Raw genomic sequence first — 27908 nt, 5'->3', positions numbered from 1 at the left:
GAGATATATTTGCGGTCGAATATAAAAAGTAGTATCCACTGCCACCAGCCAAAACTCGATTAGGGGGGACGGAGACGTGCCCCCTCGACTAACAGACCTCGGGGCAATCGAATTGCCCCGACCAGTACGTCCACAATATGATGGTTTGTACTGGTTTCTGTTAATAATTTGGGACTAGTAATGCCAATGGTGACTTTACATGCCCTGGGAGACAGTAGTCAGTCCCAGGGTATGGAGTCTATGTTTGGGGGTCACTATGACACCCCTGTGTTACTGCATTGAGGGTGCTGTGTAACCACATCAAAAACACATGAGACCCTATGGAGTAAAAGATCCCATTGCCCATAAAACACATGGAAAGATAAAGGAACACCTCAAATCATGTCTAAGAGTGGGAGTAAAAAGAGTCTCACTCTTAGCAGGAGAAAAAAAAAAAAAAACCCAAAAATCCAGCAAAGCTGTTGGGGGACTCACTAGGTTTGGGAAATTAGCCTTTACAGAGAATTCTCCCTAACAAACACTCAATCACGATTGCGTATTGAACCCTTCATGTTTTCAGAACTTCCAACTCTGGTTATATGCAGCGTTGTATGCTGTAAATAACTAGGTGTCTCGCTTTGTTAACATGTGGAGAGAGGTATTAACATTTCTTAGGGAGGATTATAGAGCGCAACGGTGTCCTCGGCGCCTGAAACTCCTGGAAATGAATTGAACTGTTTGCCTGAAGGGGTGTTACTTCTTGAATATGTGGTGTCTTAGTCTCAAGAGGGGCACCCGGGGAATTTGTTGTTTGGAGTCAGACATATATGCTCATGAGTTTTGCATGTGTACTATGTGCTCCTTGAATTTGAATATTAAGAAATAAAAAAATAAAACATAAAAGGAAATCCGTTTCAGCTCTACTGGCAACTACGTCATACATGTATTTCATGACAATTTGCTGGTTTCATCATATTCATCCATTTGTAAACTTGCATAAATGAAGCTAAAATCAAATCTGCTAGCTTCAAATGTCAATCATCTAGTTTTTAACTCTGAGAAAGAGAGATTTGAGAAAGAGGGATTTGAGAAAAAGATGTGAAGCTGGGCAGTAGCTTATACAAACTGCCCTAACACCACTTCCATGAAAGTGAACTAATGAGAACTGCCCACCTGATCCAAAGTCAAAGAGTCCTTTATCACATGCCCAAATAACTACTCATGTAAGGTGAATCCAAACCTAATGCAGAAAGTGTGGGAATTAAAAAATAATTCTCCCTTCTGAATCTAGCACAGAATCGGAATAGAGGTATAAACTGCCACCGAAAGCACATATTTAAGGAATCAACTCCTGCGAAAATCAGTTATGTTGCAGTCAAGACCCCATTATTATTGGAAGGAGTACACTGAACATTCTTTCTGGCATAGCCATGTAGGTACCTGAACAAGCTATGGTCCTCACTGACGAAGTGATAGCCATTCCAATTACAAACCGCACACATTCCTATTTACATACAATTCTACAACAGAATAATCAAGCAAACAAAGGTTTTCAAAATGTAAAAGCAACAGATAACCTGATCCATCAGGAAACAGCCGACACCAGAAAAATTTAAAAAATTCTTAACGTGCCACATCATTCCCCGTTGCTATTATGACCATGCGAGAATATTTGCTCATTTTTGCACACGGCTCCACTTTACAGTACTGATATTTTGTGTAATCCACATGTAATTTCAACCAAAGTATACCTAATCAAAGTCCGGAACAATGTCTTACTATATGCACGATGGTTTACCCCATAATGTGAGTGGGTAGCTTGAAAACTATGTCAGAATATTATAGCAGAACTAAAATACTGAAACTGAACAATTAGGATTTTCACAAGTCTTACTTTTTTCTAAAGATTAGAATAGAAAATATATACCTTCACTCTCAATTCTTTCATTGGAGGAGGCAGGAGAAGACCTCTGATTTGTGTGACGATGGGACCTTCCACACCAGGAACAATAATTGTATCACCTTCCTTTAAACGGCCATTGATCAGAATTACGTCTATTGTTGTGCCCATACCTGGTAGTGATTTAACCTAAAAACAAAAAGAAAAAAATTGGCATGAAAGTATTTCTTGCATTATATCGAAGTAGAAAATAAATGTTTTTCATAAACATGAATGCTGTATTACCTCCATAACCTGTGCTCTCAGTTCCTCAGAGTGTGCCAACCTTTTGGCTAACATGGTTTGAGTCAACTCAACCAGCAGCGCTATTAGACTTCCCATGCCATCTCCCGAGTGTGCAGAAGTAGGTACCAGAGAAACAAAAGTGCGAGGGTCCTTATTCTCATGAAACAGAGCAGCATTAAGACCCTAGGAAGAAAAATTAAAACAAAATAAAAATAAAAAAAGAACAGTCTACAATTAATTTCATGCTATGGATGAAAGGCAAACTAACAGAGCATACAGTTGGTAGAAATAAGAACAGCCCTTTGTTTAGGGTGTGGTGCCATCCTTCCTCAATCTAGGATAGAGGTTTGCAACCTATGCATCTCCAGATGTTTTGGACTACACTTCTGATTAGCTCTAGACAGCTTGGTCGCTGGTAAAGGATCATAGTAGTCATAGACCAGAACATCTGTAGAGCTCAAAGTTGCAGACCCCTTCAGCGGCAGTTGGTGACTTTGCAAAGTGGAGGGAGATGAAATGCGTACCCGAATTTGCCAGCAAGTGAGTGCAGTGAGCGTGTCCAACCCCTCTAAAGAGGGTTCAGAAAGGTTTCGTTTGTTAAAAATACAGTTGCAAACCCCAGCGATTATTTAGGCTCATATTATTTTGCTTTCTCATATTTTCATTCTTCCATTCACAATGAGGACAATACAGCAACAACTTGTTTTGCTTAACAATTTACATTTGTCAGGTTGGTTTATTATGTGTTTTTTTATTGTTTATTTATACAAATATATACAAAAGTAACCAGTGAAGAAGTAACCTGTTTATTATGTGTTGTGGTTTCCAGTTCGATACAAGGGTATTCGTCTAGCCCTTGAAAGCCAAATCTTGACATACTGGAACCAACTTAAGCTGAAGAGATCATCAAATGCCTAAATTGCAGACAGGACTCAAATCCCAGCTCCAATAAAATGTGTGATCATGGGCACATTGTTTTCTCTCAATCTGGAGGTAGCGGCCAGGGAGAGCGTATTACCAATGTTTACATGCACCAGTCTGGAGTCAAGTGATGCCAAAGCTTGCCCTTTCAGAAAGTCTGCCTATTACAAAAGCACAGGCACCTCACAGAAATATAATGAGCTACATTGTTCCCCAACGTTCAAGCACTCTGTAAAGTTGATAGGCCATCTTGCACAGGTCTCAACATCTAGCTTTGCCAGTGCATTATGTTAGCATAGTACAGCAACAGGTGTGAAACAAGTTGCTGTGTTTGAACAATGGGATTGGGCAGGCTCTTGGAGAGGCGACGGCAGTCGTGTATTTCTGTGTATATGCACTACCATTTTAAGCAAACCCTACAGGATTAGTGTGCCTGAAATCAACATTTTGCAGCAAGAAAAGGGAAATATGGATGTACAGATCTTTACATTGTGTGGTATTTATTCTTAATTAACAGATAGGTATCTCCTAAACATGCAGAATGCCCTTGCTCATGACCTCATACCTCGGTTGCAAACAAGATTTTAAAGCAAGAGTTTATTTATCTAATGTGTTTATCTCGGGAACAGAGGAGCTGTGGGCAGCAGACATAACAGATGAACACTGATGTGTCTTTCAGGCCAATAACCATGAGTGGCAGGTGGGTAACATTTTGTGCCTTTTTAGTGATATTTGTTTCAGAAAATGAATGGCAAATTAAAAAATGGGAAATGTTCAGAGGAGAATAGCCTCGCATTTCGGTGCTAGACAACCCTCGTGTGGGTAGGACCAGACTGATATGCAAACGGTTATTTCTGCTCTGTGAAGGGTGTTGTGGGCTAAAACCTGGTTGTAGGGTCTCCGGGGCAAAATACAATCCATAGAACAGATTATTTGAAGCATGTTAGTTCTCAGTAGAGGGGTGCCCACCCTCCTGAAAATGTATTATGTTGAAAAAAGGTAAAGTTTGCGTTTATGGTTAGGGCACACAATTGCTAAAAGCTGCATGATCTAATCTGTATGCATTGAGAAGACTGGCAACAGGGCCTCCTGCCTGCCCTAGCTAAATGAAAGGCACAGTTCCAGCTTGTTTGGCAGGGGCGGCATGCATGTAGTGATTGTATACATTTTTTTAAATTCATTTAGTAAATGTATGAATTTTAGTTGTGTAAAAAAAAAATATCAAGCTCGCAATAATAAAAAATGACTGAATAATGAGGACATGAACTATTGGTCTATTAGGGATTGATTGGCTCCCAGTGGCAATAATGCGCCACAGAACTGATCCAGGCGTCCAGTGCCATTCATGTGAACAGCTGAGCACAGGCACAGGGTTGCACAATGCCTGGAAGACGCAGGCAGATGTGAAAAAAACTGTACCAGGCACCTTTTATTGTTCCCCATCAAAAATGTGCTTGCTTTGTAATGGCCCATGAGTGTAATGCTCAGAATCATATTTTCATGCATCTGCAGGGTTGATGGAACGCATTTATCTGTCCAGCATCATTGAACTATGACTCATTGTTGCACCTCTGTTGTTATAATGCTTAGATCCCTTACTGGACAAAGATCTGCTCCAGAACAACTCATATATACTCGCTACCTCATGACTCACTGCTGCTGTGCCGAGTGGGTAGGTATCACTACAGTGCCTGTCATTCGGTAAGCCCTGTGCTCTGCTCATTCATTCTGACACAGACGCTCAACAGCGAGATTCCTTATTGGCTTACCCATATCATGTACTGCACTCCGGGAAACTTTCCACCAAGTTGCGAACTTCTCTATTGCCCAGCTGAGATTTTGGCAGAAAATCAGTATTCTTTCTCCCAGCAAGGCTCAGCACCGATCCTCCCCTTTTATCCACAATGTGGCTGCTTACAATAAACCCGAACAAGCTGAAAGGGGACTCCGCTCAGCGCAGGACTATCCTACAGACACTGGTCAGCTTGCAGGACTCTAGGCTGGTTACGATTGCAGACGTCTGATTTTCTACTTTGTTTCTAATTTTTACTGTAAACTGATACTATTGTCTGCATAAAGAATTATTCCTTCCTAAAGTAAAAAAAAAATATTTGGCCTTCATACTTATTCTCTTTGCTGATGGTGAGATCTCTATTGTACGGTATTTAGAATCACCCTACAAATCCACACCCTCCTACAGCACATACGCCGGAAGCCTTGAATTCTCAACGTCAGTGCTATCATGCCAGTTAGACAAATGCTGGACAGGTGAGGGGAGAGTACCTTTACTTCTCACATCTACAGACGAGAACCCACCTGTAGTGCCTGTGTGGTGCATTATGTTATCCAAGCTTGGTGTCCACTCGGTACTTCACACTTGTACACCAAGAATGGCATGCAGGCCCTTCGATACGAGGATGGAGAAGTGCACCCTTGGACAGCACCTCCAAAGTCTGTATAGAGAAAGTAACGTTACTTTTCTGCCTCATAGAAGTAACTATTCTGTATGGTCAAAACTTTTGTGGGTTACTCGCACATTTAAAACAGAATCTCCCCCTCTCATTGAGCAAAATACTTTTTGAGTGAGGTGAGGGTGAGGGGTATGAGTTGAGCACTGTCACCATCTCTCACTTGCTTCTCGTAACTCACTCTCTCTATATACGTCTCCCTGTCTCTGCCTCTTCCCTCCATCTAACTCTTCTCACACCCTTTCTTTAAGTAGATTTACTCAACTCTCTCGCAAATCTTTCATTCCACTTTCTCCCTCTATATTCGCCCAGCTCTTCTTCTCAGTCACCTCCTTATGCCTTCACTTCCTCTCAGCCTTCATCCTCCTATCTCCCTCAACTTTACTATTCCTTCTATATTCGTTCCCCGCCCCCTCACCCCCCAAATGATCTCTGCTTTTTTAAAATACATTATTCTCTTTGTACTGGTCATCTCAATCTCTCGCTTGTTTTTCTCTAGTCTGCATCGCTATAATCTTCTTCCCCACCTCTACCTAAGGTATTGATTACATCTCACATATTTTACCGGTCCCTCTGTTCTTTCTCCTCCCATGTGTCATGTCTTCCTCTCTCCATCTCCCAAATGGGCCACTTTTCTTTTTCTCTCGCTGGCTATATCCACCTTCCTTGTTCATTCTCACACCCTCTACCTATATTCCAGGCTGGAGACAAGGATCATAACTGTTGACTGCTACCAGCAGGAGCAGAGTGAACACCACGATTGGGAGATGTTGGGCGCTAAACCTTGAACTGCAGTCTACATTTGCTCTCAAGGTGAACTTTCCAGCTGAGCTCCTATATTTATCCTGAAACCTGTCCACGAATCTGCTCCCTGCTATGCCATCACAGGGCAGATGGCCGCTTTGGGATTTTATTATGGACATTGAGTGAAACGCTGCCAAGTTTATCTCAGATGCTCTGTTGCGCTGCTTTTGGCATCTCTGTTCTTGAAATTAAGCAAGTCAGTGTCGGTATTCGTTTGCGGCTATTGGTTTGGTCCAACTAGAACCATAAAACTAGGCCCAATGGAGAAGCTGCTAAAAATGCCAAAGTCACAGAAGCCAATATTACACAACACAAGTACATTCAAATGCACACAAATTACTTCAAAATCTAAATGTTCACAAACAATGTATGTATATTTAATCACAGTCACTTTGAGACAAACAGTTCACTAAGAGGTAAAGAGGTCACAATGTAAAAATCCCACTCTGCAACCAGGTGCCTACGATAACAGTCTGTCCCCAGATAATGCTCATGCCAGGTCTTCCTTTCTTCAATTCCACGTCTCTGGCTTTGCATGCAGCTACAACCGTTTGGACCAAGAGGGACCCTCTTCCAGGCCGATAGGCCCAGTTAAGCAGCGCTCGAGCAGACTTCAAGGGAATTAGCACTTAAATACTTAATGTACAAACATTTTTCCCCAAGTACGTAATGTACGGGACAATTCCGTAGACCCTCATGCTGTGCGGATAGAGGATTTTCGCTGACATACACTGCACATAAAAAAGGCTAGCCCAGGCCACAGACACAAGGAGGGAAATAACGCGAGGACAAGAGTGCCTGAGAGGAGGAGACAGGAATCAGAGGGGCACGAAACTGTTAGACCAGAAACGACCCTATAGTATGTTGGCCAGAAACCAATCGCATCATGTGACAAACATCGCAATCCTAGATTCGTCAATGTAACCAGAGGGCGTCCATTTTGTGAAATGTCAGCCATTTGCTTTTTGCATTTCTGTCAAAACGATTTGCAAATGTATTCTATGCTAGATGAAGATGGCGCCCGAACAGGGACCCTCCCACTAATGCTCCATAGTATACATTGAAATTGAAGAAGGCAAAAACGAGTCCAAGAGGAAGCCGTCAAGCCAGGATCGGAAGGTGTTCGGGTGCCCCTGTAGAAGTGATGAGACTCCTCCGCAGATCTGTACACAGCCGATCCCTGGTCGACTAGCAGCATCAAGGCGAGGGTCCTGGAACGAGGCAGATTGAGCCAGACACGCAGTCACAACAGTTCTTGGTTGCGTCTGTATACGGACGAATGGCGCCCTGAGTGACGAATTGGCTGATCAGGTGAGTCGTGCCCGAATCTTAAAAGTCCTGATATTGGTTGAGTGTTGCTCTTGCAAGATCAAACGCCCAGGGTAAGAAAAGGCTAAGAATTAACCATGCCTAGGAAATTGTCTTCCTGTTTAGTGAGTTTTTTTTCACTGCGGTAGACAATCTTTGGAAACTGGCCAGGTTGCGCCACCCGAAGGGTCGCCGGCACATGAAATGTACATAAAATATGGTATATGGGCAATAGTGTTTAATGCGATTTGGCATAGGCAGAACAGACGTGTATCAGACCTTCAGTGGCCTAATAAGGGGAGCTTTGAATTAGCATGTATTGAACACCTAGAATCAGTATTGCTACGCAAAAAGGCCCGACCAGCAGCGTTCGACGTTGTAAGAGACTGGAGGAAGGAAGCTAATCTCCGATTTAGAAGTAGAGAGAAACACACATGCAGACATAAAACGAATGTAGAGAAAGCGCTAGAGCATGACCAACATAAGCAGACATTAGCCACTAGGAACATGGACAGGGCTTTCCAATTAGATGTACAGAAAATATATCCTCAGCAAGACTTGCATACATCAGACGAACAAACAAAATATTGAATGAGCGAAGAAATGAACATCAAAGTACTGACGCAGTTGCACCTCCTCCTTATGTACCTCCCATTCCCATTATTCCATCTGCACCTGCACCCGCAGTAAGCAGTTCCTCTCCCCCTGCGCCTGTGACATCAATTCCTCCACCGCCTTCAAAGCATGAGTTAGCCGCGTTAGCAGGCAGTTCTACAGAGATGGGGCCTGCGCAAGAAAGCATTAGACTGGCTCGTAGTACGATTAGCAAAGAAAGGAAAGCAGAACTGAAAGAATGGGCAGAAACGTATATTGATGATGACAATAAAGTGGCTGTGCAAAGTTCCATATCTGATCATAGAGGCCTTGGTGAAAAACAGGTATTGTTAGAATGCATGGAGTGATTTGACCAATATAGTGGTACTGCAAGAGTTGCGTGATTTGGTTATCCTTTCGAGTTTGCTAGATAATGCAACGAAAGTACGAAAACACATAGGCCGCTTATTTGAGTTTAAGCAAGAACTTGATCGATTGCATAAAGAATGAATGAAAAAAGATAAACTGCATGTCGTATGTCCAGCAACGTTTTTTTCCGCCGTTGAAACCTGTTAGTGAAGAAATGCGAATTTGTACGCGAGATGCGCTTAGATGGATTACGGATATCTCCATTTCCCCAACTGAAGTGCATGATACATTTAGTCAGTATACACCAGAAATGCAGAGAAAGGTATTACAGGTCATGGTAGAGTACCTACAGGATGAATGTATGAAGAATAAGATATGTTGTCCCGCTGATTTAATGACCATTTACAAAAGAGCATTTTCGCCTGAAACCAGAACCAAACTGTTTTTTCTCTTGATTTAGCTTTGTTGCTTAATAGACAAACAAACGTAGAATCTCCTAGTTTGCAAATACCCATGAGGGAAGTGCCTCCCACGTTTGTCCCGAAAGTAGAAGTTGCTGCCTCTGGAGCGTCTCCAGTGCGAACGATAGAAGCTCATTATATCGCACAGTTTGTACATGTCCCCTTTTCAAGGCAAGAGGTAAATACTATAAAGCAGACGATCCCTGATATTAGGAAGAACCCATCAGGATTCTTTAAGGAAATTGAATCGGTTTTGAATTCATCTGTTTTTACATTGAGTGACATTGATTTATTGTTTCCCGTAGACATATGGAAACAGGTTAGAAATATAAATGACGCGCTGATATTAGGTGACACATGGGAGAATTTGACTAGAATTAATAGTGAGAGAAATGCTGGAGAGAAGCCACCGCAAGTAATGTTGGCTTTACCATCGCGAAAAGTTGAGAAATTGAAAACTTTGGTACCCGAAAAGAGAATAGTTTGGGATAAATTGACTGCTTGTTTGCAGGGCAAAGAGGAAGGAGCGACAGATTCTTTTAATCGATTTGAAGAAGTATTTGCAGATTTTAGTGGTCAAGATCAAAGTACTGAACCCGTGAAGAGATTGTTTGTTGGTAAATTTGTGCGAGTGTTGCTACCGAAAATTCAAAGTTTAATAATGACATCTGAAAATGCATGGCAAGCAAAAACACAAAGTGAAGTATTACATATGGCCCAGTATTATGAGAACAGAGTAAATTCAGAAAAGGATAAGGAACTGAGGGACAAAGGAAATTAGAAAACCAGAGTACAGTTATAGCAAGTAGCAAACAATAGTGGAGGTGGTAGGAACGCACCGTCCAGAGTACAATTTTCACTAGCGTCCAATATGCAAGGGTGACCAATAGGGATTAATCAATGTGCCTATTATAGACAAGAAGGCCATTGGCGAGCACAGTGCCCGCATATACAGAATAGAAATCGGACTTTACTGAGAAGACAGAATAGAGGTCGTCCGGGAATACACGGACAGAATAGAAACCAAAGAGCGCCACAATTTCAGGATAACCAGGGTAATCAGAATCAGAACCAACAGCTAAACAATACAAATGATGGGAATATTTTTGACCATCAGTCCAATGCATTTAGTCTGGTGACTTAACATCTGACGATGTACTGTTCTACTAGGACAGCCCGAGACAGGGGTTGGAACCAGTATCTATTCCCGTAGACCAGAAAGGGCCCTACGTAGAAATGAAGGTTGAGAATAGGGGAGCACATTTTTATAGTGGACACAGGTGCACAAAAATATTCCATTGACCATCAGTGGGTTCCAGATATACCATTGTCAGGGCATAAGAATGTCTCAGTAGGGTTCTCCGGTACACCAGAATTTGTCCAGTGTCAAAACCAGAACCTATAACACTATGTCCATTCACAAAGTCTTGGCCATTTCTTTTGCTGAAAAATTGCGGCGAAAATTTGTTGGGATTAAGTTTGTTGAAGAAATTGAATGCAGTCATTTATTGTTCTCCTGATGGTGTATTTGACAATTTCACCACAAAAGACTCCTGTATCGCAATTTTTATCCAAGCCACCACCGAATGAATTGAGTAAAGTACCGGCTTGTATATGGGCAGTGAACGACAATGATGTTGGTTGTTTGAAAGTAGAGCCAGTAAAGATTGTTTTGAAAGAAGGAATTACATTGCCGCGTATTCCACAATATAACATTTCGACTGAAGGAGAAAAAGCGCTGAAGTGCATTCTATCAGATTTGATTAAAAGAAACATTATTGAAGAAACTTCTGGTAGTACTTGCAATAGTCCGATTCTTCCGGTTTCCAAGAAAAGATGTAATGACATACCATACTGTTTTAGAATTGATTTACGCCGAGTAAATAAAGTGGTTGATCCGCAATTTCCATTAGTCCCAGATGTGACTACGATTTTGACTATGATTCCAGCTTCTGCTTCATATTTTAGTGTTATAAATTTGAAGAATGCGTTTTTTAGTATCCCAGTGCATCCAGATAGTAGATATTTATTTGCTTTTACTCTAGGAGGCCGTTCATTTACATTCACACGAATTCCGCAGGGCTATACTGAAAGTCCAAGTATTTACAGTAGAGCATTAAAGGAACAATTAGTTATGCTAGAGCTACCGACAGGTTGTGTTTTATTACAGTACATTGACGATTTATTAATAGAAGCAGACACAGAAGAAATGTGTAAAGAAAGTACAGTTGCATTATTGACACATTTGGCAGCACATGGACACAAGGCATCATTGAAAGAATTCCAGTATTGTCGAAAGGAAGTGGCCACTTGGGCTACCTCCTTTCGAAGGAGGGAAGAAGATTGACACCAAAAAGAATAAAAGGCATCTCTGATATGCCTATTCCAAATACGCAGAAAGAAGTCAGGGCTTTAATTGGCATGGCTTCATATTGCAGGCAGTGGATCGCTAATTTTTCTATGATCGTGAAACCAATAGTCGCATTGACAAGGAAAGATGTTACCTTACCTTTGCCATGGAACATGGAATGTCAAGAAGCATTTGACCTGCTCAAAGCTGCATTATTTTCAGCTCCGGTTTTGGGCACGCCAAATTATGACAAGATTTTTAAGTTATTTGTGCATGAAAATAATGGATGTGCTTTGGCTGTTTTGAGGAACAAGGAGGGAGAAACAGACCATGCGGCTACTTCTCTTCCATGTTGGATCCTGTTGCATGTGCTTTGCCGCGCTGCTTGCAAGCTGTTGCTGCAGCCGCTGCGTCAGTAAAACAAACCGAGGGAATGGTTTTAGGTCACACTTTAACCGTCATGGTACCTCACTCTGTGGACGTTCTGGTAAAAGGAGCGACATACAGAGCAGGTCACACTCTATATGCAGTCTCTGTCAATAAAAACCTGATCCACAGCACGACCAATCGAAATACTATGGAGCAACCACCTCAATATACCCTTTGTGATCCAAATACCATCAAAAGCATCCAACAAGCCCCAAAGGAACCCACCGATCCGGAACCGAAACTGGAGAACTATCAAAAGCAGTAACCTAGAAGAAAAACTTGAATCAAAGCCATTGATTGCTACCCTGGACACAAATGACAGACGAAACAACACACCCAATCCTTAAATAGAACCAATAGACAGCATCTCTCCGGAAAAAATCCTCACCCCATTACGAAAGAACGCAGTGGCAAGATGGTTCACGTCCCACCTCAAAGCAATGAAAACAAACCGGAAACTAGAACAAGTATGGAGGAAAAACTACAACCAACCCAAAAGAATAACCTATCAAAAACAATCCGATCATACAAAGTGGAAAAGCTCAAAAGGGAAAAGGAAGTACTACAATGACAGGATCACAAAAGCCACCAACACTCCGAAAGAACTGTTCAACGTCGTATACAAGACGAGAAATCCCCTCCCGGATACACCACCACACCGGTGCCCTTGCAAAAACTATGCAATGATCTTGCAGATCACTTTAAGAGTAAAATCACCAACATAAATCGGATGATACAAAATAGACCGACCAACCAGACTGTTCACCACTTGCAACTAACTGCTGGACCACAGAACAGGCTAAACAGTTTTTGCCCAAATGTCAACAGAAAAATTCTGCAGGTTGGTGAAGAAAAGCAACGGGTTCTCCAATGGGCTCCTGTCCACCAGACATCTACAAATCGATTCCTACAGACTGTTGGCAATGCACAACATCAGCCAAAACAATCTTTTTCTGCTAGATTATTAATAAATAGCAAACTGGGCCACAGCTAAAGGGTTATCATAGTTTCAGAGAGGCTTCCGAAAAGGGCACAGCACCTTACACAATATTAGCGCCCTCCATTTTATTATCTCTGCTTGCAAGGGAAAAATGAGTGGTAAACTGTACCTATGTTTTATAGATTTTCCTAAGGCGTCTGACAATTTTTCGACCTTTACTTTGGGAAAAAAAAATTGGGGTATTGATGCATTTCTATTACATTTCCTTATTACCCTATATACCAATACCACTGTGGTTGTTGGGGTAGATCAGGCTGGCGAGATTATGCGTGAAACTCCAACTAATATTGGATTAAAACACGGCTGTGTTCTAGCCCCTTTGCTCTACAATGTATACGTCAGCAATATGAACCCTGCTATTGAGTTCACCCGAAATTTCCCACCACGTATTGGAAGCACATGAGTGCCATGAATAGGATATGCCAACAATATCATTCTGGTAGATCAAACCCTGATTGGCCTCCAACATTTGTTAGATGCCCCATCTTTATATGCTGGGAAACACTTTCTTAAAGTAAAAGTATCAAAAACAAAAGTTCTGATTTGTTATAAATCCAAGAAATGTTGTTTTCGCAGGTCACTTAATACATTTCTCTTAAAAATTGTGGATAGATACATTTATTTGGGATTGCCTGTTTGCTATTCTCCCCATTCCCCCCCAAGAGTTCTATAGCAGTTTTATTAGGCTTAAAATATTAAAGAAGTGGCTGCTGCTTAAGCATTTTACATGTTAAAAAAAGGTGGTTACAATATTGAGGGCCTCATTTTGTTCCATCGTCAAAGTATATCACTGGGGATACTTTTTTGACAGAATCTATGATGACTTTGGTGGAAAAACTGGAGGGTAAGCTCCTGCATTCCATAATGGGAATCCCTAGTTCTGTTGCACTGGAGGCCCTCCGCTGTGAGCTGGAAATCTCCTCTATACGCTCTTTGTTGCTCGTCCTCCGAAGCAATCTCTTCCTCACTATTTATCTTCTCTTTCTTCAAATACATGAATAAGTTATTTGGCACATCAATATACTCAGGGATGCGAGAATGATTTTCTGGTGGAATTACGTTTTACTGCATTGTCTCATTTGGAGCACCTTGACATTGCACTTGAGGACTTGGCACAGACACCTAACGCATCAGTTATTTTAAAAAACAAAAGAGATTTTGATATCACTCGTAACATTGACAGATTAGCAAAGAAGAAATTATATACAGTATTATAGTACACAGGGTTTTTGCTGTAATTCCCTGTGTCCCTATCTTACCAAATGATGCTCTTTACAAATACATATATTTATTATGCATCTACAATTCAACACATTAACTACTCAAGAGCACATACACATTGGATAAACCTGCATTGAATGAGAGGGTTTGTCCACACTGTAATTTGGCTGTAGAGTCTGCACGCCACCTCCTCAAGCAGTGTCTGAAATTGAACTACTGCGGTCTAATTGCTAATAAAGATTCAATTGAAACAAACCAGTTTTGGAGCTCCATTTTTGGGGGTGAGTCAATTGTAATTACGACGGCTGCATATTATGCGTGGAGATTGCTTTGCGCTTTGAAGATTTTTGTGGATATTGACATAATAATGGGATATCCACTTCTTAAGCTTAAGCCTTGATAAGAAATGAAAATGTTATAGCTCTGCTTTTAATGGAATTTGATTTGAAATGAAGTACACTTTTAATCATGATTCTCTTTTATCCGATTCTGTATTTGAATGTTTTAAATTTGTGAATGATTGCATGTAATGTATACAAACAACATTTGTGATTTTGTGTGTTACTATCATTGTTTATAAATACAACAAACCTTTTGCAAATTTTTGTAATCAAAAGCACAATAAAAAATAAAATTAAAAAAGAATCGAGTCATACACAGGGTACACCATCGGAATACTACGTAAACCTCTTCAATCTGTCACTTTCAACGAGAAGAGTACCACTAGCCTCCAAATCTGCCTACATCAAACTGCTCCTCAAAGATACTTCAGGCGATTTGGAAGACCTCTCAAACTACAGACCGATCTTAAACATTCTTTACCCGGCAAAACTAAGAGACCTACGTCTTCGAACAAGTACTGGAACACGTTAAAAATAACCAACTATTGGACCAGGCACCAGTAGGCTTCAGACCCATAAGAGGAACAGAGATGGAACTACTCTCTATATGGGACGACCTAAAAACCAATGCAAACTTCAACACAAACTCTGCACTGATACTACTCAACCTCTCTGCAGCATTCGACACAGTGAACCATAACACCCCCGTCAAGAGATTGCAAGAAAAAGGGATCAGCGACACAGCGCTGTTTTGTATTAAATCTTTCTTGTTCAAAAGAACAAACAGTATGGCTAAAACCATTCAAATCCACACCGCGCAACACCACTTGTGGAGTTCCACAAGGCTCCTCGTTATCCCCTCTACGGGTAAATATCTAAATGACGCCACTAATCAAACCCATCAAAAGACACAGCCTCACGTGCTACAATTACGCAGACGATACCCACATCTACAAAATCAGTGGTAAACAAGGAGTGAACCCCACGCCAACAGACTGTTGCAAAGAACTCTACCAATGGATGAACACTAATATCAACATTAACTCAGACAAAACTGAAATCATGATCACACCAGACAACCAAGTAAACAACCAGGACATCCGTGGCCCACAGTACTAGGAACGCCACCCAAACCGCCCAAAGTAGTCAAAAACCTTGGAATACTAATGGACAATGAGTTAACACTAGAACCTTAAGTAAATGCGATAACTAAGAAAAGCTTCTTCCATCTTGAGAAAATCAAAAAGATTCTACCCTTCATCTCCTTAAGACACAAAACACTGGCCATCTCCCTCATCATGTCCAGGATAGACAACAGAATACACCTCGGAATGTGCACTACTTACTGAGAAAACTGCAACTTATACAGAATGCAGCTGCCAGACTTCTCATCAAACTCTCACGAAGAGACAAAATCACACCGGCGCTAAGGATGCTACATTGGCTCCAGTAAAAAAAAAACAAATTGCCTTCAAAACAATGTGCATAACACAGAGATATCCATGGCCAAGGAGCGGAATTCATACAAAAGAAAATCACCATCTACAAGCCAACAAGAACACTTAGATCCAGTAACATTTGCCTAGAACCTAAAGCCTACAGCAGTATAAAACTTGGGGGGGGGGGTGAGGAGGGGCAGGGGCAGGGGGAATCAGCCTTCTCTTGCATAGCTGTAAAAATCTGGACCATCTAAAATTCAGAAAAGTTCTAAAAACCTGGCTCTTCAGCTCCTAACGGGATAAAAACGACTGAACAACATCCACACACCATGAAACGAACAAACACAGAAAAGGAGCCCAGCCAAGGACGGAAAGAACAAACCGACTGGAGTCTAGAACCAGACCCATCATTGCAGTCCTACAAGCCTAACCAAACAAAACCAGCTAAGAGAAACAAGCATGAAAAAGGGTAAGACTACCACTAAAATACCCCAGGAAACACCCTATTCGAACAACCAGTTACCATATTCGTGCATTTAACCTACCCGCTTAGACGGGCCTCATCAAGTATGCACAATATTTGTATAAACCAGCCACTTTCACACTTAGCATGTATCTCCAGGTTAACCACCTCAGCCTCAATTCTAATAGTACAGCGAAACCTTATGCCCATTGCTGCACCCAAAAGTCAGAACGAATTTCTACAAACCCTACATGTGAATACGAGTAGGAGTGTGCCACACCGGAGTGGAGGGCAAGGGAAGGGGAAGGGATATGGGTCCCACTTAATCATGGCCTTGTGGGTAGAAAATGTATTGCCATTAACTAACCGTACTACAAAAAATCACCCCTCTGCATACACCTTCTCAAACTCTGAACTAAACAACCATATCTCTACAGCACCACACATCGCAGCTCAGTCCTGACATACCCTGCCACCCTACTTGCATTACAGATCCGCCAGAGCGCCAAGAAACCATACATGTGGCAACCGTGTGTGGTATAAGAAGCTTTAACATAACATAACATAACCTTTAAGAATGTCTGTTACCAGACTAACAGACAGTTACAAGGAATCATTCCGCTGTTTGAACAAGAAATAATACTGCTAGAGCCACATCTCTGGAGCACTGCCAGCAAACTAACCTAAATGCAGGGCTTTTTAATTGGACTGGTTGGAGGGCAAGCAGGCTCAGAAATTAGGTTCTGAGACAGGGCCCTGCCAAGGCACTCCAATGACCCGCTAGAAGACCAGGCTTTCTTTCTAAAGCCTGAAGATCTTGCTCATGCGCAAGAGCTTCAGGCTTTAGAAATAAGGGCCTTTGTCCCCATAACCATTACTTGCAAGGCATCCCTTTAACCAACAGATGCCTGGGGGCCGCCGCAACCATTATGGAAGAAAAGGTGAAGCCGCAGGAAGCGGAGGCCTTTTTTTCTAAAGCCTGAAGCTCCTGCTCATTCGATTGTGGAGAGGCCGCTGATCTCTGCAGAGGGCTGCCTGGAGGGAGGAGGCCATTAAGCCGGGGCTAGTCAAGGGGGTGTGAACTAAACGAGCTGGCAGGCGACCCCCTGCTGTTAGGTCACGCCCCCTCGATGAGACCAGGCTCGTTTTCACATGGCACTTAAGCCATTGCCTAAATGTTTATGCTACCCGTGCGCAGTCCTTCGGACTCCGTGCAGCATAAGGAGAAATTGTGCGCGTCATGCCCCTGCCTGAAAAATAAATTATATATATATATATATATATATATATATATAGTGAGTGAGTGTGCATGTGGCCAGTCAAATTGACACTAAATTTAGTCTTAATGCATTGCTGCCTCTGGCTGCACTCTGGTGTGGTGGGGCAGTGCTGCTACGCCCCATACAACCAGCTGCCACTAGGCAAACATGCAGTGTTTAAGTTTTCCTTAGCTCACCCACTGACACCTGTGGTTGCACGATCAAGCAAAAACTCTAGGGAGGAAGTAGGGTAGGCAATTATATAATACTCATGTACAGGCCTGTGTGTATGGGCCAAAGTGCATGTTTTCATTGACACAGCAGGACCACTATATAGCCTAAGCCAATAGCTCCCTCTAGGGTGACAATAGGTGAAGCTATGCAAATTAGCATTGTCTCTATATCCTAAGGCAACAGCTCCCTCTAGTGGTGACAGCAAGCGAAGCTACTGCATCAGACAAACATACAGGGACAAACGTACATCTGGCCTTTTATTATATTGTTATATTAGATAGATAGGGATGCAGTATGAAGGTTAAGGAATTTCCATACAAACGTACATGAAAATGTGCTTTAAATATTGTTTATTGTAGGTGTTGCAGCATGTTATAGCTAAGTAATTTGGGTTTATAAAGTCTCTAGACATACAGAGAACATTAGGTCTTTACTTATCCCAGTTGGTTAGGGCCAACTGCAAGGGCCAAGGTGAACCAGTGTTTTAGTTTACTAAGTTTATCAAACGGTACTCCAGAAACAGCTAGGATCTGTAGTCGCTCAACACTGAGAGACAAGGTCAGCAATCCCACCCGGACAAGAGGGGATGGGGACACAGCCTAGGGTGGTAGGCCTACCGGGGGGCGGGCAGGGGGCAAGCTGGAGACAGAGCCAGTCCTACCGCAAAGAAGGAAGACGGCAGTTGGGAGGGACCCAATCCCAGTCCTAGTCCCTTCCTATGGTGCCAGTTTGATAGTGGCACTGCAGGCAATCACCCCATACCTATCTTGCATGATGATTGCCAGTCTTGCTCCATTTCTTTCAGAAAGCTACGTATCTCAGCATCCCCAGCGAGAGAAAGCGAGTAACCAGCCAAACTGAATCTCTACCGAGTGGCCGGGAACTAGCGAACCCCAAACAACAGCATATTGAAGAGAGTTTGCTGTGTGGGAGAGCCACTGTTAACCACGCAGGGCCATGCATACAAGGAATGCTACCAAGACATTAAGCTCACCTGGGGAGAGCTGCTGAATAGATCCCCAGCTACAAATGGGCCTCACATGATTGGGAAACCGTGGCATGACTCACCCCGGCCAGTCGCCATGGCAAAACCCTGGCAGATTCCACACATGAGAAAGGGGTGGCGCTTAGACCTTCTTTTTTGTCTTTTGATGATTGCACCAACTTCCGAGAAGGGAGAACAGGAAAAGATTGGCTGGGGAACCAGTACAGAAGTGTTTCCAATAGGGAGGAAAAGGGCAGGATAAAAGGAGACCTGAAGACAAGAAGTTGTGGGTTGTTCGTGTGAGATCAAAGGAGGGGAAGGCACACAAAGAGACTATGCAGAGTAAGGAATACAGAGAAGCGTAATGGAGGATTACTGAGGCAGTGTGCAAGGTGAAGTAATGGTTGGTGAAAGAAAGTGGTATTGGAAGTTAATGAGTGTAGTAGTAGGGAGTTAATTAAAGCGGGTTGGGGGAGTGACAGGAGAGTGAATGTTAAACAAGGTGTGGGTAAAGACTAGTACTGATGTGGGGAGAGTAACAGTGTGCAGTTGGGAGAGTACTAGTGGTGCAGAGTGGGAGGGTATTGGTGGTAGGGAGAGTAGTAGTGATTCGGGAAGAGAAGCAGTGTGTTAGTGAGTAAGATGGGAAACTGGAGGTAAGCAGTAAAAACAGAGCAGGGTAAGGACAGCAGAGGAAGGGGGAGGAAGAGGAAAGACTGAGTAAAGTAGGAGGAAGGACAGTAGACAAAGAGGAGGGTGCATGGTAGTGCGATTTAGGGAATGGAATATCGGCGCAAAGAAAATCCAGAGAGTGAAGATCGAAGTGCCTGGAAGGTACAAAAAGGGGCAGTTCACTCAAAATTGGTATTGTTTAAAAAGATGGGCCATAATAAAAAAAAAATATATATATATATAAATGTTTTTTAAAGTTCCTATGTAAAATTTTGGGGAAATGAGGCTCAAAGTCATACATTTCAAGCACAAGAGGCATCCATTTTGTGAAATTAATGAACCTCCTGTGCTTATGTTAACTCTGCTCTTGTGGCACTAATCAAGCAAACGCCCCCTACTGGGAGCTTTTGCTTAGTACTGCCGGAGAGCAGAGAATGCGGTCAGGCTCCTGCCCTGTGCTGCTGGTGAGTGCTGCCCCCACCCCTTCTTTGTTTCCCCTTCTTCCTGCTTCTTAAAGCCAAAGTCCGGGCAATGAGAAGTACCATGCAGCATTATATTTATAATTGCCAGGGGAGCTCGGAAGATAAAGCGAAAGTTTTGGCAATTATAAATACTACGCCGCTCACCGGCAGGTGACATAATATTCATAAAAGCCAGTACTTTCGGTTTAAGTTTCCCGTGCTCAGGAAACTTAAAGAGAAAGTCACTGCAATTATGAAGACTCTGCCAGCGGCCGGCAAAGTATTTATAATTGCTGTGCCTTTCATTTTAAATGTTTGTGCTCCCTTGGACCTGGGGAGCACAGGAAACATAAAATGAAAGTCAAGGCAATTATGAATACTGTGGCAGCCTCCTTTCTTCGTGTTAAGCTCTGCTTTCCGGTAGCAGTAAGCAACAGATCACAGTAGGGGGCCTTTGCTTGATTAGTGTTGTGCAATGTGATGACACCGTATCAAAACTATTAGCTTCATTTCCCAAAAATGTTACATAGAAACTTTACAAAAAAATATGTTAAATATATTTTTGATTATGGCCCATCTTTTTAAACAATACAATGTTTGAGTAAACTGCCCCTTTAAGTCACTCATTTGGGGAAATCAGTGCATAGGAATCCTTAGATTTTTTTCCCCCAAGGAAGCTTAGGTAGAGACAGTGTTAGCAGTTAGGCCATCACCAGAAGGCAGACATTATTCCTCTGATGGTTGGATGCAACAAGCTGGTGAGATGCAGCTGTAGTGTTGGAAGATGCAGAAGATATACAATTAAAATACTACAGATATGAGAAGCACCATTGGCTTTTCGAAACACACTATGTTCATGCTTACATAATACAAAGCCTGTTCAAGGAGATTCATTTTGTTTTTACAATACTTTAAAGGGGATTTGGCATGAACAGAAAGGTAAACATGAGATAGGCTATGCAGGTCCCATCTTAAGTACGGTAGGTAAATGACACAACCTTCAATACTTTAGGCTGGGTAACAGTGATTGAGCGTACCATAGGAACCCTCTGAAAATGAAAACATGACACGGTACAATAAGAACAGCCGCAGAGTGTAATTAATGTAGAATACAAATAACCTGACCACCTTTCACTAATGCATCTGTCTAGAATGTTTCCAAATCTCATACCCCAAAAAATATATCTACATTTTTTCAGTGTATAAACAGAAAATATAAGCTTATCATTCACAACAGACTAACAATTCTCCAAGTACAATTGTCACAATACAATATATCATTGCACTAAAATTAAAAAGGTATCCTTGCAAACATCTCTGGACAACCTAATGCCCTGACATTTTTCAGTTCTTGATAGTTTTGAACCTTCTTCAGGGGCGTCTATGAAATTTCCAAGGTGAGACCAGAGTCTTAACAAAAAAAGACATTGCTTAATCAATGATGTATATATGCATTAAACATTTTTGCAATTGTTTGTATTGGAATACACGCTTTCCACAACTTTACCGGTTTCCTATGGAATCGCTCCATGGGGCTGCTACCAGGTGTGGACATAGCAAATATGGACACCATTTTCAAAACATCCTGTAAAAAATATGTATGTAGATATCCAATTATTTTGGCCTTGGTCTGACTCGTGGTAATATCAATATATTAAGGCCCTAGACCATTCTTATAGACAACCATATGTTGCTTGTGACTTGTGTTGTTTATTCACTTGTGTTTTTTATTCACTTCTATTGTTTATGTAAATAATCTGTTTTATACTTTATGTGGTACTGACACAAACGAACATTCCTAAATATTCACTTCTAGACATAAGATGGCGGTAATGAAACAAAGGAAGAAAGCAATGGCCCATTGTAAAAAAGAAATGTTAAAAAAATGAAAAAAATGTACTCTATGCTTGATCTTTAGTGAAAGGGGTATTTGCATTTCAATAAAGGCAAATCTTTTCAATATATGCCACTATTTGAGAGGCGTGGTCATCAGACAAGCTTTAGAGACGCGGTCTAGCTGGGTGCCGCATGATCCGTCATTGATCAGTTAAAGTACTGCCTTAAAGACTGCCCTTTCAACAAAGAACGGAACGCATTGAAGCCCGGAAACAACGGGCCCCGAAAGGAGGGGCACTGGATCAATTTCTCTGCTCATCTGCAATGCAGGAGACTATTCTGCTGAGTAGCCCTGAGCACCTAAAATGGTGACTTTCTAGATGTGCAGCGGAACACAGAGAGCCGTCAGTGGGGGCGCTTTGCGCATGAAAGCAGGATGGTGGGGAGACGCTGTCTAGCCCCCACCAGCCTAGAGACCGAGGACACTGAGCAGATCCACTCATGCTGCACGACCTCGAGGAGGAGCGAGGCAGAATAGAAGCACAGCGAGGAGCAGTGCTGGGCACAGTAGCAGTGCGGTAAGGCAGGAGTGGCTGTCAAGGGGCAGGAGAAGAACCTCTGGCGGCTTCCACTGAATAGCTGGGGGAGGGCACTGGGATCCCGTGCACCTCATATGGATCGGAGACCTTTGCAGCATTAACAGTGGTTCCAATTGATTGGCGTGGGAATTGGCAGCCTCCATGATCGTATACGTGCAGGCAGGTGTGTTTGAAATCTGGGGATACGCCCGGCAAGACCAGGAAGCACCTCAGGAGGCAGTGGGGGACGACGAGCCCAACAGAGCGCAGACCAGACAGCCCTCATACACAAACGCCAGTGAGCTTAGACACATGGGCAAAAACACATATGCCGGAAAGCACATCAAAGGGGAGTGCAAACAAACACGGATGGAGTCCTACACAAGGTAGAAAAGGTGTGACCCTGGTGCCCTGGAAGCGCAAAACGAAACCTTGGTGTACCAACACAGGGAAGGCCCAATTCTTGCCGCCATTGCAACTCTTCAGGCATCACTAGAGCATAAAATAGTTGCAGTGATAGTAGACGTAGGCCTCCTGAGTCAAGATGTCGAATCCGTAGCAGAGAGGCTAAATAAGGCGTAGGCACAAGTGATTGAAAACAAGGCGAACATTGACAGCACACTGTCTGATGTAACAGCCCTGGTTGAGAGAGTACAGTATCTGGAAAATAGAGCAGAGGATGCTGTGGGGAGGGCAAGAAGGGCTGGACCCAATCGCGTATAAGATTAGAATTTGATACTGCAGGAGGTGGTGCCGGGTCGCTGACACACGGCTTCAAAGTGGAGAGAGCTCACAGAACCCCACCATCCCCTGTCCACTGATGGCCAGATTTTTAAACTACAAAGACCGGGAGTGCATACAAGCATTCTCCAGGGATGGAGGGGTGGGGTCTGTAAAACCTGCCATATACCCAGATTACACCCCCTGGAGCAAAAGAAGAGGGCACAGTTTGGTCCGATAAAGGAGAGGCTGAGAAGGGCTAATATGAAGTATATGCTAATTTACCCAGCCAAGTAAAGGATGTTGCATGACGGCAAATCACATTTTCAGAAGGCACAAAGTAAGCGCAAGACTGGATGAATAGGGTGGGAATAGCGCCCCTTCCGGAGAGAAGTAACAACTGACTCTAAAACATCAGGTGGTTGAGAAGGCTCGATCACAGTAAACACCGTACACGGCAGCCAAGACGCAGAAAGCGAGATCACTCGCTGGGCAATAGACAGAGCAGAAACGGCTCTGTGGAAACTGCTACACTGAACTGCGACCACGCCTGAGAAGTCTGTTCACTAAAGTACGAGTTTGGAGGTACTTTCTGCTGCATGCTGCCCAGAGGGAGGGAGCGGGGGGTGGTAGGCCTGAAAAGTGGCCTCATAGACTCTCTTTTTCTTTCTCCACACTTCAGAGCTAGCACATCTGAACGTGCCCTTACATGATTTAAGACGCAGCCTCCATGTTATGAAAGACACGGACGCTCCCTTTGCGCGGAGCAAGCTCCCGCACTAACACTTTCTGCAGAGGATACATTTCAAGGTAACCTCCACTTTCAGCGCATCGGAGTACCTCTTATGTATTTCCTGCCCCTCGGGCACAGGAATGATTACCATTCATGATAAAATAAACATTTTTTGTCGGTTCCTTTAGGTCCAGCTTCTCCTGTTTTCCCACAATTAGGGTTTGCGCTCTTCCCAAACGGCTACCTTTAGCTCATCAGCTGGTTTCGACTCACATCCCATCTTCCCGTTTGAGCACATGAGAACCGATTTATCTAAAGCGAGTTCTCCTGGTACCACTCTAGGTAAGCTACAACCCCCCCCCCCTTTTATTTTGAATCCCGCATGATTGGATATTCCCCCTCTCCCGCCTCCCTCCGTGCCCTCAGACCATGGGTACTACCTGGGGATGCATGTGGTGGGCCGGGGCCCTGGGTGGTTTAGGACCCCTTGGGAGGGACCAAGGGCCATTATTCATATTTTACCAGACAGGGATTCATCTGCAATTTGTCAGAGTACTCCCTGGATTAGAGGCTCAACCTTACATGGCCCTTAATAGTTCAGTGCATACAGGACCATGGTCTTATACTTGCACACATACATTTGTGTATTTTCCCTACACTTGAAACTCAATTTTGTATGTTTGTCTCATAATCTCTTTACATTGTATTTCTATTGACAGCAATTTGTTTTCTTTTTTTCTTCTATACCCTTATGCACTTGTTTTCTATTTTTTTCCTTCATCTCACTAGAACAGGGTCTTGCTACTTATTGCCCTGACGAAGGCGGAAAAGTCTCTCAACTGTGAAGATTCCACTTTCTCTGCACTGTTACCACCGCCGAAACGCACTTTCTTGATCAGAGGACATTGGAGGCTCTTAACTAGCACGCCTCACCCATTTTGGGTCTCGACCCCTGCCCCTTGTGCTTTATCTGCTTAGGACACACAGCAGTGGCATTTATTACTTTGGGTTCTGAAAACTCCCCTCTGGTGCGTTGTGTAAGCTTGAAAACAATTTAAGAACTCCTACTTATGTCCGGCTTTGGTCCGGCATCTTCCCTTTTCTTTTTTTTCTTTTTTCTCCTGTATTTTGCCCTTTGGCCTTGTTTGGTTAAAAGTGTTGATTTGACAGTTAATACATGGCTTCAATGATTTCACCTGTTGTTATATACATGTGTAGTATATGGCTTCAACCAGTTAATATATGATTTCAATGATTTCACTTATTGTTATGTATGTGTATTACATGTTTGACTTAATTGTATGTATAAATATCTTGTATTAAATATGTTTTTTATCTTACACAAAACTCAATTGTTATGTGAGGTTATGACTTTGAAATATACAAATGGGTGTAGTGTTCTCCATAACCAAGGAGGTTATTTCGGGAATAGGACCCATACAGGACTTAACTCCCTATGAGGTTTTAGGGGCCGTCCCCTGCGTTACGAGTACCCCTTTTGTTGTATATACTGAGAAGTTGCTGGGCCTGAATATGCCATTGGGGGTCGCTGTTTAAAGGTTCAAGGGCAGGCACGTTGCCTACCCATATTGTTGGGTTTTACAACCAGTTGGGGGTGAGGGGGGGACACAATAAGGGGTGCATCTACGTAAAGGATTGGGTGTTCAAGGAGGATCTGTACAGCAAAGGTCTGAAAGTGGAATGGGACTAATGAGACTAGATGGGGGGGGGGGGGGGTGGCCCATGTGGGAATGTACGGGTCCAGAGAGGGGACAGAATGGCTAGCGGGGTGAAAGTGGTTACGTGCGGGGCATAAATACTTATATCAAAAGGCTCTGCGTTCATACTTATCTTCGCAGGAAGGTTGGGATAGCGCTCCTGCAAGAAACCCACCTTAAGCGCCCGGTTGCCCCTGGGCCTGGTGCGCTATAGAAATAAATAAAATACTAAATACTAAAATACCTAACAGCCGAAAGCAAAAAACATTGGTGAGGAAATGGGGTGGGAAGATGTATGGCTTGACCTTTTTGACATATGCAAGAGGTGTCATGATCTGGGTGGATCCTGAAATCCCTTTTCGGGTCCTGGATGTTAGGCAGGTGAGGAGGGAAGAGTGATCCTAGTTCATGGGTTCCTAAATAACAGGTGTGTATAGTGAACACATATGCCCCTATTCACAACGCCAGGCCCTTCTTTGAATCATCCTACCCACGGCTGTCCCTATACAGAGGCGCTCTATGGATCTGTAGGCAGAGGGGGGGGGGTACTTCAACTGCAACCCGAACCCCACGAAGGATAGCTTGGATGGGAAACACAAGAAGCCATACCCACCGGCTAAGTCCTCAGCCACACTAATGAGACACCTTGTGCTGGAAGACGTATGAGATCTGTGCATGGACAGACTTGTGGCTATTCAAACTATTCTGCCCTGTATAAGGTGCTTAAGCGAATAGACTACTTCTTTATGGGACATGAGACCCTATGGGAATTCGAGGAAGCCTAATATCCAGCCACCAAATCACTAGACATCACCAAAGATCAAAAATGGTGCAACACAATACAAACTGCCCTACTAAATAAAATTGAACTCCTACAAAAGAAAATTCAGGTACACCACATTAATCTCAACCGTGACCTACTGTGAACAAAGAAATTGGTTGACAAAATCCCAATAACCCCTTTTAAATTCTGAGAAATCACAGAACTTGAAGTAATAGACATGAAAAATATGAAGCCCTCCAACTACAAAGGAGATGCTTGCCCCGCCAAGCTAGTAAAAGAATGTGTAGAAACACTTGCTCCGTTTCTCAAGTCCTTCATCAACGCTTCTTTCAATGCCAATACTGTCTCAGACAGCCTCAAAGAATCTTGGGTGCACTCCCTCCTAAAAAATAAATAAATAAAACACCTGGATCCAGAAATAGCTAATAATTACAGGCCCATCACCATCGTCCCCTTCTTGCTCAATATACCAGATAAAGTTGCATACACGCAAATCCAGCAGTATTTGGAAGAAAACCACATCCTAGGAAAAAGAATTTGGTTTCCTCCCAGGACATGGAACTAAGTCCGCCCTACTCAACCTTAAAATACAACTTGGTGACATCATGGATAAAGGAAAGCCAGCACTCCTCCTAGACCTGTCCACTGCCTTCAACCTTGTCGACCATGATATTCTAAGCATGCACCTAAAAAAACGAGGCCCATTTTCCACCAGAGGCTTTTGCCTGGGTGGTATCATTCCTAAACGGTAGGCTTATGAAAGTCTTCTCAGAGTCTGCATGCGCCTCCCACACCAGTTATCCATTGCAGCGTCCTACAGGGCTCATGCATTGCCCCTACCCTGTACAATTTTTTCACCCTCCCGCTCTTTAACGACCTGGACTGCCACGACATCGCCTATACCAATTACGCTGACAACACTTCGGTACTACTCCCTCTAACAGGTACATACGAATACGACGTGGCAGCACTAACCAAGGTCTACTCATCCATCCAGACATGGATGGCAGCCAACGGTCTCTGCCTAAACGGGGACACAACAGAGATCCTCATAGTAGGCTCAGACACTCTCAACAAGCTCCCACTTCAATTCAAATCATTCACCATTGGCAACTCCACTATCACCATCTCAGCAGCAGTCAAGACCCTAGGAGTCTACCTTGACTCATCCCCCTCCATGCCACGCCAGGTCAATGCCATAGCGTCCTCTGCTGCACACACCACTAAGGTGATCAATGCCGTGAAGCCTTTCCTCTCCACCAAAAACTGCCTATCCATAGCCAGAGCCACAGTAGGTACTAAACTAGACTACTGAAATGCATTATTCCTGGGCACCTCTGCCAAAAATATCAATAAACTTGAAAATTACACAGAACAATGCTCTCAGGGCTGCCCTGAGTATTCACAAAAGGGAACACATTTCACAGGCCAGAATAAATGCACACTGGTTGCCGGCAAAAGAACGCATACTTTTCAAAACATTGGCCATAACACAGGTGCCTCTCTGATGCCCCACCTTACCTATCAGAAAGAGCTGGAGGGTCTAGCTTCCAATGGCTGGCTCCTAAAAACTGGAACGCACTGCCCACAACCCTA

General features: G+C 43.1%; 1 protein-coding gene across 1 annotated transcript in view; it reads right to left on the bottom strand.

The window, feature by feature from the left end:
• The window catches only part of EIF5B (eukaryotic translation initiation factor 5B), a 1211079-nt gene that overhangs the window by 317200 nt on the left and 865971 nt on the right, over positions 1-27908 (bottom strand). The window contains exons 16-17 of the mRNA XM_069636688.1: positions 2165-2347; positions 1907-2068 (exon numbers count right to left, since the gene is read on the bottom strand). Of these exons, the coding sequence (XP_069492789.1) occupies positions 1907-2068; positions 2165-2347 (345 nt within the window). The remainder of the gene's footprint in view (positions 1-1906; positions 2069-2164; positions 2348-27908) is intronic.

This window comes from Ambystoma mexicanum, chromosome 7p (genome assembly GCF_040938575.1).
Source record: "Ambystoma mexicanum isolate Mex_15411 chromosome 7p, UKY_AmexF1_1, whole genome shotgun sequence".
Lineage (NCBI taxonomy): Eukaryota > Metazoa > Chordata > Amphibia > Caudata > Ambystomatidae > Ambystoma > Ambystoma mexicanum.
The sequence above is the reverse complement of the archived record's forward strand: the minus strand, read 5'-3'. Positions and strand labels throughout refer to the sequence as shown.